Source organism: Rana temporaria, chromosome 2 (assembly GCF_905171775.1).
Source record: "Rana temporaria chromosome 2, aRanTem1.1, whole genome shotgun sequence".
NCBI lineage: Eukaryota > Metazoa > Chordata > Amphibia > Anura > Ranidae > Rana > Rana temporaria.
In genome coordinates this window covers 338,871,895-338,890,555 of record NC_053490.1, presented here as the reverse complement: position 1 = coordinate 338,890,555, position 18,661 = coordinate 338,871,895, and the positions used below count along the sequence as shown (strand labels likewise).

The following is an 18,661-nucleotide window of genomic DNA, read 5'->3' as shown; positions in this document are numbered from 1 at the left end:
TGATCAGGCTGCACTGATGGACGCTGTCTGAACTGATCAGGCTGCACTGATGCCTGAGCACTCTCTGCACTGGTGAGGCTGCACTGATAGGCACTGATCAGGCTTCACTAGTGAAGCTGCACTGATCAGGCTGCACTGGTAAAGGCTGCACTGATCAGACTGCACTGGTGAGGCTGCACTGAGGGGCACTGATCAGGCTGCACTGATGATGGTGAGCCGATTCGGTGGTTTAACTACTTCAGCCCCAGAAGGATTTACCCACTTCCTGACCAGGCCATTTTTTGTGATACGGCACTGCATTGCTTTAACCGACAATTGATGTGTGATGTTGTACCCAAACAAAATTGTCATCCTTTTTTCCCCACAAATGATATTTGGTCATTTTGCGCTATAAACAAACAAAAAAAAAAAGAGCGAAATTTTGAAAGAAAAAATAAAATCCATATTTTTAACTTTTTGCTATAATAAATATCCCCCAAAAATATATATTTCTTCATCAATCTAGGCCAATATGTATTATTTTACATATTTTTGGTAAAAAATAAATAAAAAAAAATAATCGAAAAATTTGCGCAAAAGTTATAGCGTCTACAAAATAGGGAATAGATTTATGACATTATTTTAATTTTTTTCTAGTAATGCCAGTGATCAGCGATTTTTAGCAGGACTGTGACATTGTGGCGGACAGATTGGACATTTGACACTTTTTTGGGACCAGTGACAATTATACAGCGATCAGAGCTAAAAATATCCACTGATTTTTGTATAAATGTCACTGGCAGGGAAGAGGTTAACACTAGGGGGCAATCAAGGGGTTAAGTGTTCCATAGGGAGGTGTTTCTAACTATGTGGGCCGTGTAGTGACTGGGAGTAGAGAGAGATCGATGTTCCCGATCATAAGGAAAAGCAGATCTTTCTCCAACTCCCCTGTCAAAACGGGGATGTCCGTTTACATTGACAGATCCCCGATCTGTCTCTCTCAGGAGCGATCGCGGGTCGCAGGCGGATATCGCAGCCGCTGGCCATCCGCATCTGCTCTAGTGTGACGCCGTGGCCAACCTGCTGCCATATAATGATGGTGGCTGATCGGCAAGGTGTTAGTGGGCCACTTGACTGGACTTGCCCCCCAAGCCTAAGGCTGCCAGCCCTCCCCTGGTTCTATAGCAGCTATTCTCAACTTTTGGTATCTTTGAAATCATTTTGGGCTTTAAGGAAATCAGGCTAAAAATATATTTTTTTTTTCTACAGCTCAAGACACATTAGCAGTAGTTTGCACAACAGAGCAGAGAGTAATATTAAAGTGATTTTCTCAGGCACTTTTTCAGGTGTATTTTTGGCATTTTTTTACTTGTGTCAAGCATCAGGGGTCTATTTTCCAGGCTGGGCAAGGAAAGAGAGTAGTTCTATAGGAGGAGAGAAACTCTTCAGGTGTAAAAACATGTGTATCGTGCATTTACAGAGTTCCAAATAAAGTCTATGGGATCAAAAAACCTAAATACACAAAAATGAAGAAAAAAAATCATCCCATTTGAGTGAAAGGCGTAGAGCAGTGGTCTCCAAACTACGGCCCGGGGGCCAGATGTGGCCCTTTGCTTGCTTTTACCCGGCCCTTGGGGCCATAATTCCCCCCCAATGACACCAATGAAGGGGCACAATTCCTCCCAATGAGACCAACGATGGGGCCCAATGACAACCAATAATGGGGCACAATTTTTCCCAATGAGACCAACAATCTGGCTCAATGACACCCAATAATGGGGCACTATTCCTCCCAATAAGACCAATAGAGCCCAATGACACCCAATAATGCGGCATTATTCATCCCAATAAGGCAGACAATAGGGCGCAATGAGGCCCAATAATAGGGCACTATTCCTCCCAATGAGACCAACAATGGGGCCCAATGACACCCAATAATGGGGAACAATTCCTCCCAATGAGACCAACAATGTGGCCCAATGACACTCAATAATGGGGCACAAATCCTCCCAATGAGACCAACAATGGGACCCAATGATGGGGCACAATTCCTCCCAAGGAGACCAACAATGGGGTCCAATGACACCCAATAATGGGGCACAATTCCTCCAAATGAGAACAATGGGGCACAATTCCTGCCAATGAGACCAACAATGGGACCCAATGATGGGGCACAATTACTTTCACTAAAACAAAATGATAGGGCATACCGCCCTCCCACGGATGTCAGGACTTTTTCTACTCCTGATGGTCACAGTCCGGCCCCCCTAAAGTCTCAAGGACAGTAAAACGGTCCTTTGTTTAGAAAGTTTGGAGACCCCTGGCGTAAAGCGTAAGGTGACACAGTACAAGTGTGAATAGGAACTATTAGAAAGAATGGGATTCTGCTCAGTACGGCATAATAAGGCATAGGAAATGACCTGAAAAACGTCCAAGTGTAAATGTGGGGCTAAATTATGGGAGATTTAAAATAAAAGAACGTAGCATACCAAGAGTATTTGACACCAAGCACACTTGCTCTGTGCGACAATATTAATCTTAACATGAAAAAATAATTGGGAAAATAAAAATTTGACTTAGAAAAGGCTGGTCAGTGTAGCATCCTATAGCACTGATGTTAGGTAGAAAAGCCCCTTTACATTGGCGGTCAGTGTAGAAGTTTTCACTTGTATAAAAGGGGGATGGTCAGATACTATTGATTAGCATGCTAAAACAGAAGATCGGGAACTGCAGACATGTGGCAGGAAATGGTCAGAGATTGGGGGACATGATTCAGGAGACAGGAGAAAGAATGCATTAGACTGCTGGGGATCACTGCTTTTACTGTTCCTCGACCTGTTCTCTTTACAGCAGTGGTTCTCAACCCGGGGTCGGGACCCCTTCGGGGGTCGAATGATGATTTGCCAGGGGTCACCGAATCCTGGGCTGTTCCTAAACCCCCACTGCTCTCCCAGCCTTTTTGCGGCTGCCCAGCAGAGCTGTCCCTGGAGCCTTTGGCTGCCCAGCTTGGTGTTCCTGGAGCCTGTGACCGGCCACTCTGTCTCTTTGCAGCCGCCCATTCAGTTCACAGCATGACTGGGGGACAGAGACTAGAGGACAGCTGACTGGTGAGTAATGTGAAGTGGGAGGGGCTGGAGGAGACCCTATCTCCTGATTTCAGCATAGGTGTCACTGCTATGAGACACCACAAAGTCAGAGACACAGTGAGTAACACTGCCTGTGATTATAGTTGCCATTAAAAGTCCCCACTACAGTTCTCAGGACAGCAGATGACCTTGATCAAGAGCACCTAAGTTGGCTGATCAGAGCTCCCCCGCGGCGCATCCCAACTCCCCGCGAGCACGGCCACTTATCCCAACTACCCACCAGCACTGACACTCATCCCATTCCCCCCACTCCCCACCAAGAGTAAGAGAAGGAATAAAATAGAGAATGCATTGAAGGGAGAGGTAAAGAGTGGAAGGAACAAAGAACAGGGAAAGAAAGAATAAGAGAAAGGATAAAAAAAGAAGGCTAGAGATAGGGATGGTGGAAAAAAACAAAAAATTGGGATAGAGAAACAAAGGAGAACAAAGAGAAAGAGTGGCACATCATAAAATGTACCATAAGGGGTTTCAATACTATACGGGTGGAAGGCACTTGGGGAGCACTAAATGTCCATTAGGGGTGAAAATTACTTGTCTTGGCTTGGATGCCGACAACCTATGCTACGAAAATATTTTTACTGTTAGGGGTCCCCACAACTTAAGTAATTTTATCAAGGGGTCACAGCACTAGCAAGGTTGAGAACCACTGCTTTACAGCCTCTTAAAATAGAACTTCCTTTCTTTCAGCCAGATCCATTATGGAAGATCAGAGGAAAAAAACAGACATAAAAATGAAAGACAGCAGAAAAAAGTAAAAAATCCAAAACCAAGCAACTACTAAAAGCCTGTCTAATGATTATTTTTCTCTACTGGCTTAAGCAAACAAAATGCAGACCAATGTCGACAGTGGCCCCAAGGTCCGCACAAAAGGGGCCAATGTGCCACAGAGGTCGGGCACCAGAGTCAGGAGAAATCTTTGTGACATGAATCAGTTTACTTGTGGGTTTTGTCAGCATACTCACTTTTTGTTATCAGAATGAACCAGCTCATTGGTCTTCACATATGTTATGATGACACTTCGGACATCATTCGGAGTGAGCAGGTCACCCTTCCTGCAACATCAAAAAACAAACATTGTAAACCATGAAATCACAAAGGATTATATGTTGTCTAGGCTTAAATGCTGATCACTGATTTAAATACTTATGAACTGAGGCTAGCATGGTTCATATACCAAATATGCACCAATACATCAAATTATTTAAAAGCAAAATACTCAAAATGTAACTGTTTCAGTAACATCTCTGTCCGCCTTTACATCGGTTGCTTTAGATTTACTTGCTGCACATGCAGTCTTTTGGACCTTGTTTGCTGCACACTTGCCATGCACATCCATTATTTAGCAAAGGATTTGTGGAACAGCCTATATTATTAGTCAATTGAGTTAATGGAGCCATATAGGTCATCAATGACCCACACAAATCATTTACAGTATTTCTACTTTCATACACGTCTTATACAATATCTTGTAATTTTTCATTCTGAACTTTCTTCACGTGAGTAGATACAGACTATTAACTCTGAGCAAGCTAGATGATCAGCAAAGAAATGAAAAGATTGGGAAGTGGGTATTAAAAGTAAAACTACGAGGAGAGCGAAAAGTGGGGAGTTGCAGAAAATGCGTGGATAGAAGTTTGGAGGGCTAGATTCAACACCTAAGAATTATTATTTTTCTCTGAGAAAATATCTCTTCCTAGAATCATATATCTTAACAACTTATGAACTATAATTATTCAGTAATAAAATGCTTTAAATAAATTAGCAAAATCATAGGGGGTATAGGTAGGATTACCAAAATGAAAAAAAAAAACATATATAGCTGACATATATATGCATTTTTACAAACTACTATCTTAGATATAGGTAAACCACTTAAGCCCCGGACCATTTTGTTGCTAAAGGACCAGGCCCCTTTTTGCGATTCAGCACTGCGTCGCTTTAACTGACAATTGCGCGGTCGTCCGACGTGTCATTTTTACAGTAAACAGTGCATTTTTATAGCACTGGTCGCTGTAAATATGACAATGGTTCCAAAATGGTGTCAAAAGTGTCCGATATGTCCGCCATAATGTCGCAGTCACGATAAAAATCGATGATCACTGCCATTACAATTAAATAAAAAAAATAATAAAAATGCCATAAAACTACCACCTATTTTGAAGACGCTATAACTTTTGTGCAAACCAATAAACACTTATTGCGATTTTTGTTACCAAAAAAATGTAGAAGAATACGTATTGGCCTAAACTGAGGGAAAAAAATGTTTTTTTAATATTATTTTTGGGGGATATTTATCACAGCAAAAAGTAAAAAATATTGATCTTTTTTCAAAATTGTCGCTCTATTTTTGTTTGTAGCGCAAAAAATAAAAACTGTAGAGGTGATAAAATGCCACCAAAAGAAAGCTCCATTTGTGGGGAAAAAAGGACGTTAATTCTGTTTGGGAGCCACGTCGCAAATTATCAGTTAAAGCGACGCATTGCTGAATCGCAAAAAGCGCTCTGGTCTTTGGCCAGCCAAATGGTCTGGGGCTTAAGTAGTTAAACTGGGTATACATGGCCAAATTTTTTTTTTCAACCAGGAGATTGAATGGAAAAGAATTTGAAACATTCCAGAATCCATGCAAGCCATGTGGATGAAGGGATCTCCCCCACTGTGCTATTGAATTATGAAAGTGGGGTCTCCCCCGCCCCTTTCATTATTATTATTCAGGAATCATATAGCACCAAGTGTTGCAGCCATTGGCTGCATGTTTTATTTGAATGCTAGTTTTCCAGTATGACTGTTTAAAAACAGTTTCTAACAGAAGAAAGGGGTATGTGTGTACCAAAATGAGTCTGATTCCTGCTCAAACAGCCGAATTTAGATACACTGCTTTACTCTCAAGAACTTATCACCTTCTGTTGCTTACCTGTGCCCCGATGCTTGGAACAAAGGAAGCATTTTCGCATTGATTCCATACAAAGAGAGGATTTCGGGAGGCTGATAAGGCTGCTTTCGACCACCATCTGATGTTTCACAAGTCTCTAATGGAAGAACAGTTTCTGGAGCAACAAATGATATCACACTGCCAAGAAGAAAAAAAAGTTACAATAAAATTAAGATGCTTAGGATTTTTGTCTGTACTTTTATGGAAAAAGATGTGCAGAATGACTTGATCAAACGTGCGTTCTAAATAATGGCACTCAAAGTCAAATTGAAGGAAATGATGTATGTCTAATCATTTTAAAATCACCAACTGCAAGTTTCAGTTTCAAGGTCTCTGGCAACGAACAGTCCCAGTTACCTTGGAGATTTTCTAGTCTAGGAAGTAAAGTAGGGCTGAAACAACTAATAGACATAATCAATAAAAATTAGGAATAAAAATAGTTGTCAACAATTTTCATTATCGATTATCGGTACACAACTCAATACACCATTCATACATGTCAGTATACATAGTACAGTACACCATTCATACATGTCAGTATACATAGTACAGTACACCATTCATACATGTCAGTATACATAGTACAGTACACCATTCATACATGTCAGTATACATAGTACAGTACACCATTCATACATGTCAGTATACATAGTACAGTACACCATTCATACATGTCAGTATACATAGTACAGTACACCATTCATACATGTCAGTATACATAGTACAGTACACCATTCATACATGTCAGTATACATAGTACAGTACACATAGCGCAGTACATCATTCATACAGGTCAGTATACATAGTACAGTACACCATTCATACAGGTCAGTATACATAGTACAGTACACATATAGCACAGTACACCATTCAAACATGTCAGTAAGAGGGAGATTTACTAAAACTGGTGCACACAGAATCTGGTGCAACTGTGCATAGTAACCAATAAGCTTACAACTTCAGCTTGTTCAATTAAGCGTTGAAAATTAAACCCAGAAGTGGTTACTATGCACTGTGTGCACCAGTTTTAGTAATGTGATGTGCATTGCCATGTACATCCTGAGGAGCAGAGAGGAGACATTTTAGACCCTGGATGTCTCAAACAAACTTTATTAAAAAATAAAAAATGGCTCCCAACTTTTAGCTGGCTCTTAAAATCAAAGCAAATTTGTCCATATATATAGTTTGCATCAGGTTGACTTAATAAAGAATAACAATGAAAAGTTTTTGTACTGCAGCATGCGGTAATACTGAGCTTCAGTTGATATACCTGACATGGAACGAATCAGCGAAGCACAGTATTGTTAGCTAGTGAAGAATAGGGGAGCAGGACATGATTCAGACCAGCGGATGGGAAGAGATATGTAAGGTCCAGTGCAGGGCGGTTAGCTCCATGCCCCATGTAAATTAGCCTTTTACCAGCACAGGGATACAGAGGTGCTGCATGCATCCCTGTGCCGGAGTCCCATTTTAGTCTATTGGGACACACGGCTGCATGGACACAGCCGCTTTGTCCCTACGACATACTGGTCTGTGTTCCCCAACTCACCCTGTGTGCATTCATGGGAAAAGCACCTGCATTTCATATAGGGAAACACAGCCACTGTATCCGTGCATCCGCATGTCCCGATAGCGGATGGGATGCCGGCATGGGTATGCACACTGCACCTGTGCATCGCTGTGTTGATAAAAGACAGACCTGCACAGGCTTAATTACCCTGTGTGAAAGGGGCATAAGCCAGCAAGAGGAGTCAAAAGTACAACCTCAGTTCCAAAAAAGTTAGAAAAAAAAAAAAAGAATGCAATGTTTTACAAATCTCCTATCACAATAGAAAATAGAAAACATATCAAATATTTAAAGAGTTACTAAACCCACACCAGTAAAATCAGTCTGTATATGCAGTAAATAATGGTTGTTAGACTAAACTGTGGAACCTAAAGGGTTAATTCTGTGAATTGTATAAAAAAAGGTTGTCTTCTCTGATTATCCCCTTCTTCCACAGTCCCCAATCCATCTCCTGATAGAAAAGAGCCCTGGAAGCACTCTGTACATGCTCAGTTTGGAGTGTACTGCTAGAGATTTATTTTTTTCCTGGGAGGGTGCATGTGATCGGTACAGGGCCAATCATCACTGTCCAGACAGAGGGTCAGGGGTCCAGCAGGCTCATAGGAGCTTTAGCCACTGATAGAAGTTACAAGATTGAAAAAAAAGAAATTTATAAGTTTACATTTACTAAAATAATTGCATTGCCATGTTCTGTGTACTGTGGGGGGCCAGATATAGTGGATAGAGGGTCCTGGGTTAACTAACAATTTAAAACTGTAAAAACATACCATTTTAAGAAAAAAAAATAAGGCAATTTTGAGGTTGATGGTAGCAACACTCAAAAAAGTTGGGACAGGGCCATGTTTTCTTTTAACCATTCCTGCCAACCACTTCCTGGCCCCTTAAAGGAGTTGTAAACGAAAAAAAAAAAAATTTGGCTAAAATTAATGTCTGCAAGGTAGACAGACAGAATAGTGTAATGATTCTGTTAAAAAACAAGTAAATACCTATTAAATTCCTTCATCTATATCACCTCCGGCATTCTAGTTTCTGTTCTCTCATTCACTTCCTGGTTTGCGGCGCTCGTTCATGCAAGAACTACATTTCCCAGTATGCATTGCAGCACGCCCATGTTTACATACAGACACATTTATGGGGCTACTTTGCATCAAAGCCCGCCCACCCACTGAGAGGCCGCATGCATGTGTGCAGCCAGTAGGAAGGTTAACAGCACTCTGTAAACGTCTGGCAACTGAGGAGTTTTGGGAGAGTAAAGTTGTCCCATTCTTGCCCGATATAGGCATTCGAACTGTTAAACAATACTAGGTTGTCTTTACTATATATTTTTAGTTTCAAGATGAGCCAAATGTTTTCAATTGGTGAATGGTCTGGACTGCAGGCAGTCATATGACGTCCTTGACTTTCGGGGGGGGGGGGGGATCTGAATGATGCCTGCAGCTACAGGCATCATTCAGATATCCATCTTTTCAGCCAGCGATTCTGTGCACCATAAGAACGATCATAGGGGCAGTTCCGCCGCTTGATTGTTCTTATAGGCGACGGAAGGTGACATCCACCCCCCCCCCCCCAGGGGACCAAAGGTTTCTTTAATGCTAGAGATCACATCACAAAGGAAAGTGTAACGTTTTGTAGCTGCGCAGGGCCCCTTCGACTGGTAATCGGTGCAGCACCCACCATTTTATGGGCCATATTTGCCAGGAACGTGTGCGATAGGAATATTGACCTTAATGGTTCAAGACAGGAACCTTTTGAGACAGGATTCTAGCCATCCAATTTGTCCCAACCTGGCTGGTGCAACACTGCATGGGCTTAAAGTGATAATAAACCAAAACCCAAAACATAAATATATTGCAGCTTACCAATCCTCAGATGTGGTGGCTGCTTTAGTTTTCTTCTTTTCTTTATCGTACATCACGGGACACAGAGCAGCATAGCCATTACATATGGGTTATATAGTGTACCTTCAGGTGATGGACACTGGCACTCTCCGACAGGAAGTTCCCTCCCTATATAACCCCCACCCATAGTGGGAGTACCTCAGTTTTTTCGCCAGTGTCTTAGGTGTTGGTGCACGTTGAAGGTTGTGCCTGCAGTTTGTCCTTGGGACCAGGGCCAGCCGACCGGATCCGTCCAAGGTGCTTCATAGCCAAAGTGGACGGTACCCGGGCCCCAATTCGTGGATGGGGTTTTGCCTATAATGCCTCTCCTTGGAGGGCTGGACTCTGGGTTCCAGGACTGGGTTTTTTAACCTATGAATACCTGCTGCCAGTAGTGCTGTATAGGTCCAGGTGTGTGGTGTTCCTGACTTGGACCCCGGTCCCTGAAGGTCTATGACCATACCCACGGTGAAGGGGGAAGATTGGGCCTCTTGCATGAGCAATACCCTGCGGCGTGGAAAGGTAAGCGGGGGGCCTACGGAACTTGGTTTGTCAGTGGGCTCCCCACAGGGGACTCTGGGGAAAAGCCTTTTTTATGCCTCTGTGCATGGGCTAAAAGAGAAACCACAAAGTCTGCATGACTGGATGGCTCAAACACCCAGGTATACTGTTCCTCTGGCTGGGCTAATAGACTGCTGCTGCTGCTACAAGGTGTTTTGCTCCATGAAATGTAAAAGGGAGCATGTCAGGTTTAAATTACTTACTTCCTGATGTCTGTGTATCTCCAGCAGCTCCCGGGCTCCTCTCCCCACATGGATTCTGCTTCCTGCTTCCTGAAAGCGGCGTCGGGAGCGTGCGCGCGCGCGCACTGTTATAGGCGCCGACGCTGCGTGGAGGGGCGGGGGACGCCCAGGGAGTTCCCTCCCCTCTGTACATCAGAGGGAAAAACTCTATTTAGCCTGACAGTTTGCTGAAGGCTGTGAAGGGACACGGAGCAGCGATGCTGAGCTGAGCAGGATAGGTTTGCCTATGTTATGCTGACACAGTGACACCTAGTGGCCGTTTTTTTGTACACACCTTGCTAAAGAGCTGTTTAAGCTCATATTTTCTCTAAAAAGCCGGTGTACTAAGTAGCAGTCAGAGTACTTAGTATTTGGTACTCTCTTAGCCCAGCATTAAGGGAAGCAATATTAGGATATGATTAAGCCCTTGGGGCTCAATATTGCTATCTCTTGTTAGGTTTTGGGAAGTTTAGTTTCTGTCTAACATTACCCTAGCCTAAATTTTTTTCCTCATTTATTTAAATGTGTGTTTTTCTCCAGCTATTACAGTTAGTTGTATATTAGCGGAGTATCTCAGATTTGTTATTATGGCTCCTAAGGGTGCAGGGAACGCTAAAAATGCTAAAGGTGTTAAAAAGCCGAAGGGTTCCCCATCGGGCTCGGAGGATATTTCCCAGAATCCACCTGCCCCTACCTCCCCGGAGGATCCGGAGGTTGCTGCCCTGGGTGAGCCATCGGGGTTGCTAGGTGCTATGGCGGGCCCTATTCAACCAACTCCTTCCTATGTCACGGAAGAGATGTTAGCCTCCACCTTGGGTGGATTTGAAAAGAGGATGGCCGCTCTTATTACGGCCTCTTTATCCGGGAAGAAGCGGGCTAGGTCCCCGTCTCCCAGGTTTGAATCTCCTGAGGAAGATGTCCTTTCCACTGAGGAATTGGAAGATACAGGAGACCAGGCTGAGGATCATTTGGACCATTTGGGTTCTGAAGATTCTACTATAGAAGAACCTTTTTCAGCTTCTCACGCAGAAAAATTGTGGGTTCAGTCCTTAACGGATATGGTGCGGTCAGCTTTTAAAATGCCTTTGCCTCAGCCTCTGGCCTCCGCTGTGTCCTCATTGGGCTCCCTAAAAGCGCCCCAAGCCAACCTGGTGTTCCCGGTCCATCCTTTGTTAAAGGACCTGATATTTCAGGACTGGGTTAAGCCAGACAGGATTTTTCTGCCTCCTAAAAGGTTCGCAGTTATGTACCCTTTAGAGGAGGAGTTTTCAAAAAAATGGGCTGTCCCCACTGTTGACGCAGCCATATCATGTGTCAATAAAGCTTTAACATGTCCAGTGGACAATATTCACATGTTCAAAGATCCTGTGGATAAAAGGCTTGAGACCTTACTAAAGGCATCCTTTTCCACAGCGGGGGCAGTGGTCCAGCCAGCTGTAGCTGCCATTGGCGTCTGCCAGGCTTTAAAAGACCAGGCCAAGCAGGCCCTAAAGGACCTCCCGGCTCAACAGGCTCAGGACTTAGCCGATCTACCTAGAGCCTTATGTTTCGCGGTAGACGCTATCAAGGATTCAATCCAACAGGCGTCCCGCCTATCCCTGTATTTGGTCCACATGAGAAGATTACTTTGGTTAAAGAACTGGTCTGCAGAAACCCCCTGCAAAAAACTCCTTACAGGATTCTCCTTTCAAGGAGAGAGATTGTTTGGAGAAGATCTTGACAAATATATTCAAAAGATCTCTAGTGGTAAGAGCACCCTTTTACCGGTTAAGAAAAGGTTCCGAGGTCCCTCTTAAGCGCCCAACCTCTCCAGTTCCAGGGCCCTCATTCTCTAGGCAGTATCGACGGCCTCCTGGACGCGCAGCTGCAAACAGGCCCCAGGGGCAAGCTGCAGGGAACAAGAGACCGTGGAACCGTAAGCCGGTTAAGGCTGCCCCTAAGGCAGCCTTGTGAAGGGGCGCCCCCACTCTCTCGAGTGGGGGGAAGACTCCGGTTGTTCTCGGAGTTGTGGGGGGCCCAAGTTACCGACCAATGGGTTCTGTCCTCAGTAACTCAGGGGTACAAGCTGGAGTTTCGGGAGTTCCCCCCTCCTCACTTTCAAATGTCAAGACTTCCAGGCGACCCTCAGAGACAGGCATCGCTTCTGTCCGCCCTAGAGCGACTCCTATCTCAAGGAGTGATTATGGAAGTACCAGCAGGGGAGCAAGGACAAGGGTTTTACTCAAACCTCTTCGTTGTCCCGAAGCCAAACGGCGACGTCAGGCCTATTCTGGACCTAAAGTTATTAAACCGCTTTTTAAGAGTCCGGTCTTTTCGAATGGAGTCCATTCGTTCGGTGGTGGCCGCCCTCCAAGGAAAGGAGTTCTTGGCCTCCATCGATATAAAGGACGCATACCTGCACGTTCCGATTTTCCCAGGCCATTACAGGTATCTGCGTTTTGCCCTAAACTATCGGCATTATCAGTTCGTGGCTCTTCCGTTCGGACTAGCCACGGCCCCTCGGGTTTTTACGAAGATCCTGGCCCCCGTATTAGCCATCCTAAGGGAACAGGGCATTCTGATCATGGCCTACCTAGACGATCTTCTGGTAGTCGACCACTCAGCGGCCGGTCTAAATCGGGCAGTGTTGCTAGCAGTAAACTGCCTAGAGTCCCTGGGTTGGGTTCTAAACCGGGACAAATCGGCTTTACAGCCCACAAGAAGGTTGGAGTATCTAGGTCTGATTTTAGATACAAGACAACAACGGATCTTCCTGCCCAGTCCAGAGTGGACTCGATAAGGGAGTTAATCCACATAGTCCTAAGCAGCACAAGGCCATCTATACGCCTCTGCATGCGCCTGTTGGGAAAGCTAGTGGCCACCTTCGAGGCAGTGCCCTATGCCCAGATCCATTCTCGGAGACTACAGAGAGCAATTCTCGCGGCCTGGGACAAAAGACTCCAGGCCTTGGATCTTCCCATTTCCCTTCCCTATGAGGCAGAGCCTGTGTTGGTGGCTAGTCACAAAAAATCTTCTGAAAGGAAGATCGTTCAATCCCCCCTCATGGAGGATAGTAACCACGGACGCCAGCCTATCAGGTTGGGGTGCAGTCCTAGACGATTTAACCCTACAGGGGAAATGGTCAAGGGCAGAATCAGCCCTACCCATAAATGTCTTAGAGATCCGAGCAGCTCGGTTGGCTCTTTTGGGCTGGACGGAGGTTCTGCAGGGCTCCCCAGTAAGGGTACAATCCGACAATGCCACTGCCGTAGCATATATAAACCACCAGGGTGGCACCAGGAGTCAGGCAGCCCAAAGGGAGGTAGATCGGATCTTTTCATGGGCAGAAGCCCATGTCCCCTGCATCTCAGCTATCTTTATCCCCGGGGTGGACAATTGGCAAGCGGACTTCCTCAGCCGCCAACAGATGTCCCCAGGGGAGTGGTCCCTCCATCCCGAAGTGTTCCAGGTCATTTGCCGGAAGTGGGGTACTCCGGAGGTGGACATTATGGCGTCCAGATTCAATGCCAAAGTAGCAAACTTTGTCTCTCGAACGAGGGATCCATTGGCCTGCGGGACAGATGCCTTGGTGTGTCCTTGGCATCAGTTTGCGCTAATCTATGCCTTCCCTCCAATACGGATGCTACCCCGTCTTCTTCACAGAATTCAAAGGGAACGCAAGCCAGCGATTCTAGTGGCCCCAGCGTGGCCCCGAAGACCTTGGTACTCCTTGATAAAAAGGATGACCGTAGAGGAGCCTTGGGTCCTCCCTCTACGTCCGGACCTCCTCTCACAAGGGCCATTCTACCACCCTGCCTTACAGGCCCTAAATTTAACGGCCTGGCGGCTGAGTCCCTGATTCTCAGAAACAGAGGCCTTTCAGGGCAGGTCGTTTCTACCCTTATAAACGCAAGAAAACCAGTTTCCAGGTTAATATACTATAGGGTGTGGAAGGCCTATATTACCTGGTGTGAAACCAGGAAATGGGATCCCCGCAAATATACTATTGGGAGAATCCTGGAGTTTTTACAGTTGGGAGTGGAAAAAGGTTTGGCGGTCGGCACAATCAAGGGGCAGGTGTCTGCCTTGTCGGTCTTCTTCCAGAGATCGTTGGCTGCCCATTCCTTAATGAAATCCTTTTTACAAGGTGTTATTCGGGTGAATCCCCCGATTAAAGCTCCCCTGTATCCTTGGGATCTAAATTTGGTTCTATCGGCCTTGCAAAGGCAGCCCTTTGAGCCCTTGTCCGTGATTCCTTTGGTCCTTTTGACTAGGAAACTAGTGTTTCTGGTGGCCATGGCATCCGCCAGAAGGGTGTCGGAGTTGGCAGCCTTGTCATGTAAGGCACCTTATTTATTATTGCATAAGGACAGGGTCGTTTTGCGGCCGCTTCCGTCCTTCCTGCCTAAGGTGGTATCAAATTTTCACCTTAATCAAGATGTGATTCTTCCATCATTTTTTCCAAGGCCTTCTTCTAAGGAAGAGAGGTTACTACATTCCTTGGATGTAGTTAGAGCTGTAAAGATTTACTTGGAAGCTACAGCCCAGATTCGTAAGACGGACGTCTTATTCATTCTGCCGGAAGGGCCCAAGAAGGGCCAGGCAGCGTCTAAGGCCACTATTGCTAAGTGGATTAGACAGACGATTATTCAGGCCTATGGCCTGAAGGGGAAGAGTCCACCCTTATCGGTTAAGGCTCATTCCACTAGAGCTATAAGTGCCTCTTGGGCAGCGTATCACCAGGTCCCTATGGCTCAGGTCTGCAGGGCAGCAACCTGGTCATCTGTCCACACATTTGCAAAATTTTATCAAATGGACGTTAGGAGGAACGCTGATTCAGCCTTTGGGCAGGCGGTACTGCGGGCCGCAGTTTAATCTCCTCTTGTCCGGTGGCACCTCTTGTTTGGTTTTTTCTGGTTGTCTCCCTCCCCTCATGGAGCATTGCTTGGGGACATCCCATATGTAATGGCTATGCTGCTCTGTGTCCCGTGATGTACGATAAAGAAAAAGGGATTTTTATTAACAGCTTACCTGTAAAATCCTTTTCTTGTAGTACATCACGGGACACAGAGCTCCCACCCCTCTTATGGGGAATTTTGGGATGCATATTGCTTGCTACAAAACTGAGGTACTCCCACTATGGGTGGGGGTTATATAGGGAGGGAACTTCCTGTCGGAGAGTGCCAGTGTCCATCACCTGAAGGTACACTATATAACCCATATGTAATGGCTATGCTGCTCTGTGTCCCGTGATGTACTACAAGAAAAGGATTTTACAGGTAAGCTGTTAATAAAAATCCCTTTTTTTTGGGGGGGGGGGGGGGGCTTTTCTACCTCTGTTTTTACCTGGTGATCAAGCCAGTAAACACACCTCCTGTATTAGCATGCCCCCACTCTGGATAAAGGAGCATTGGGGCACCTTTGGACAGCAGCATTGTCAGTCTGGGGAGAAGGGGGGTGTAAGCTGTGCTAGCAAATTTAGAATTGACAAATTTACGCCAGTTACATCAACAGTATTTTCTTTTGGAATAACCTTTTTACGGGATGTCCCCTTCCGCCCCTTAGGGTAACAGCCGAGCAGATTTTAGCCGCTTCAGTTGTTACCCCTAAAGAGCTAACCGTCAGCTTCAAAAATAAGGCTGGGGGGATGCCTGCAGCTGAAGAAATTACCCGGTAGAACCCCTTCAAGCCTGAACACAAATTTGCGTACGGTTGGCATGAAGGGGTTGAAGATAGCTTCGCAAAGCGCTTTACAAAAGGAAGCACAAGAAATATACAGGATAAAACAATGGGGGAAAAAATAGGATTTTTATAACAGCTTACCTGTAAAATCCTTTTCTTGGAGTACATCACGGGACACAGAGAAGCATAGTAATTACTATGTGGGTTATAGAGAGTACCTTCAGGTGTGGACACTGGCACGCCCTTAAGGCAAGAAGTCCCCTCCCCTATATAACCCCTCCCATACTGGGAGTACCTCAGTTTTGTAGCAAGCAATAAGTGTCCCAAATACCCCAAAAGAGGGGCGGGAGCTCTGTGTCCCGTGATGTACTCCAAGAAAAGGATTTTACAGGTAAGCTGTTATAAAAATCCTATTTTCTTTATCGTACATCACGGGACACAGAGAAGAATAGTAATTACTATGTGGGACGTCCTAAAGCAATGCTATGATGGGAGGGAGACCCCAAAAAATAAGCCGGGCGCCATCAGACATGAGGAATCAAACTGCAGCCTGCAGCACACTGCGCCCAAAGGCGCTCTCCTCATTTTTTCTTATGTCCAATTGATAAAATTTTGTGAAAGTATGGACAGACGACCATGTTGCGGCCTTGCAGACCTGAGCCATGGAGGCTTGATGATGCACTGCCCAGGAAGTACCCACCGCTCTAGTGGAATGTGCTTTAACCTTAAACGGGGGAACCTTTCCTCTCAAGCCATAGGCTTGAGTAATGACCTGCCGAATCCATTTGGAGATAGTGGACTTCGACGCTGCCTGCCCACATCTGGGACCTTCTGGCAGTATAAACAACGTATCAGTTTTCCGGACCTGAGCAGTAGCCCTAAGATAGATCTTAACTGCTCTTAATACGTCTAGCGTATGCAAAGCCTTCTCCCTTGCGGAACTAGGTTCTGAGAAAAAAGAAGGGAGAACAAGATCCTGATTCAAATGAAACTTTGAAACAACTTTAGGCAGGAAAGCCGGGTGGGGCCGTAGAACCACCCTATCCTTATGGAATATAAGGTACGGTTCCTTACAAGATAACGCCGCCAACTCCGAAACCCTCCTAGCGGAGGTTATGGCTACCAAAAAAATCACCTTCCTGGTCAGAAGGACCAAAGGAATATGAGCCAAGGGCTCAAATGGTTGTTTCTGCAAGACAGAAAGGACCAGATTCAAATCCCACGGACACAAGGGAATCTTGACTGGTGGATTAAGTCGGATCACACCTTGCAAAAAGGTTTTGATCAGGGAATGTGTAGCTAGTGGCCTTTGGAAAAAAATCGATAAGGCCGAGATCTGGCCCTTAATGGTGCTTAGGGCCAACTTCATGTCTGCCCCTAATTGTAGAAACTCTAGAATTCTGCCAATGAGATACCTTCGGGATGCCAACCCCTGGTCTCGCACCAGGCCACATAAGATTTCCAGACTCTGTAATAAATGAGTCTGGATGCCGGTTTTCTGGCATTAATCAAAGTAGATGCCACCGAATTAGAGAGACCCCTTCTCTTTAAGATATGGGACTCAATAGCCAAACCGTCAAATTGAGAGACGGTAAGGAAGGATGGAATATTGGCCCCTGGGACAATAGGTCTGGCCGAAGCGGAAGGGACCACGTTTGCCCCACGGACATCCTTACAATGTCCGCGAACCAGGCCCTTCTGGGTCATGCTGGAGCCACCAGAATCACTGGTCTTCCTTCCGATTTCACCCTGCGAAGAAGACGGGGTAATAATTGCAGCGGAGGAAACGCATACATTAGGGAGAACTGGTCCCATTGGAAAAAAAGTGCATCCGTGCCGTAAGCAAGTGGATCCCTGGTCCGGGACAGAAAGTTGCCCACCCTTGCATTGAACCTCGATGCAAAGAGATCGACATCTGGTGTTCCCCACCTCTGACAAATGTTCTGGAAGATGTCGGGGTGAAGCGTCCATTCCCCCGGAAGCACCTGTTGGCGGCTTAGGTAGTCTGCTCGCCAATTGTCTATTCCCGGAATGAACACTGCAGATATGCATGGGACATATTTTTCTGCCCAGGTCAGGATTTGATTCACCTCTCTTTGGGCTGCACGACTTCTTGTGCCCCCCTGGTGATTTATGTATGCCACGGCAGTGACATTGTCTGATTGAACCCTGACCGGAAGACCCTTCAACCTGTCTGACCAAGCTGACAGGGCTAGATAAACTGCTCGAATTTCCAGCAGATTTATGGGTAGAGACCTCTCGGAGTTTGACCATTTCCCCTGGAGAGACAAACCTCCCAGGACTGCACCCCAGCCTAGCAGACTGGCGTCCGTGGTCACAACCTGCCATGAAATGGGAACAAAGGACTTCCCTTTTAGTAGGTTCCGGGGAACCAGCCACCAACAAAGGCTCTGCCGGACAGACCGGGAGAGGGACATAGGTAGATCCAAGGCTTGAACTTTTTTTTCCTTGCGGACAGAATGGCATGTTGAAGCTCCCTTGAGTGGAACTGCGCAAATGGAACGGCCTCGAACGAGGCTACCATTTTTCCCAGTAACCTTATACAGAGGCGAATGGGAGGCTGACGCTTTGCTTTGACTAGTTGAACTAGTTCTCTTAAAGCCTCAAACTTCCTTTGGGGCAAGAAGACCTTTTTTAGCTTTGGGTCTATGAGTAGACCTAAATATTCGAACCTTTGCACAGGCATTAAGGCTGACTTG

The 18,661-nt window shown here is 45.6% G+C and overlaps 1 protein-coding gene across 2 annotated transcripts in view; it reads right to left on the bottom strand.

Annotated features, from left to right (window-relative positions):
- The window catches only part of EIF2D (eukaryotic translation initiation factor 2D), a 96,080-nt gene that overhangs the window by 30,372 nt on the left and 47,047 nt on the right, over window positions 1-18,661 (bottom strand). For both annotated transcript variants that reach the window (XM_040337529.1, XM_040337527.1), the window contains 2 exons: window positions 6,037-6,192; window positions 4,088-4,177 (listed from right to left, as the gene is read on the bottom strand). In XM_040337529.1, the coding sequence (XP_040193463.1) occupies window positions 4,088-4,177; window positions 6,037-6,192 (246 nt within the window). The remainder of the gene's footprint in view (window positions 1-4,087; window positions 4,178-6,036; window positions 6,193-18,661) is intronic.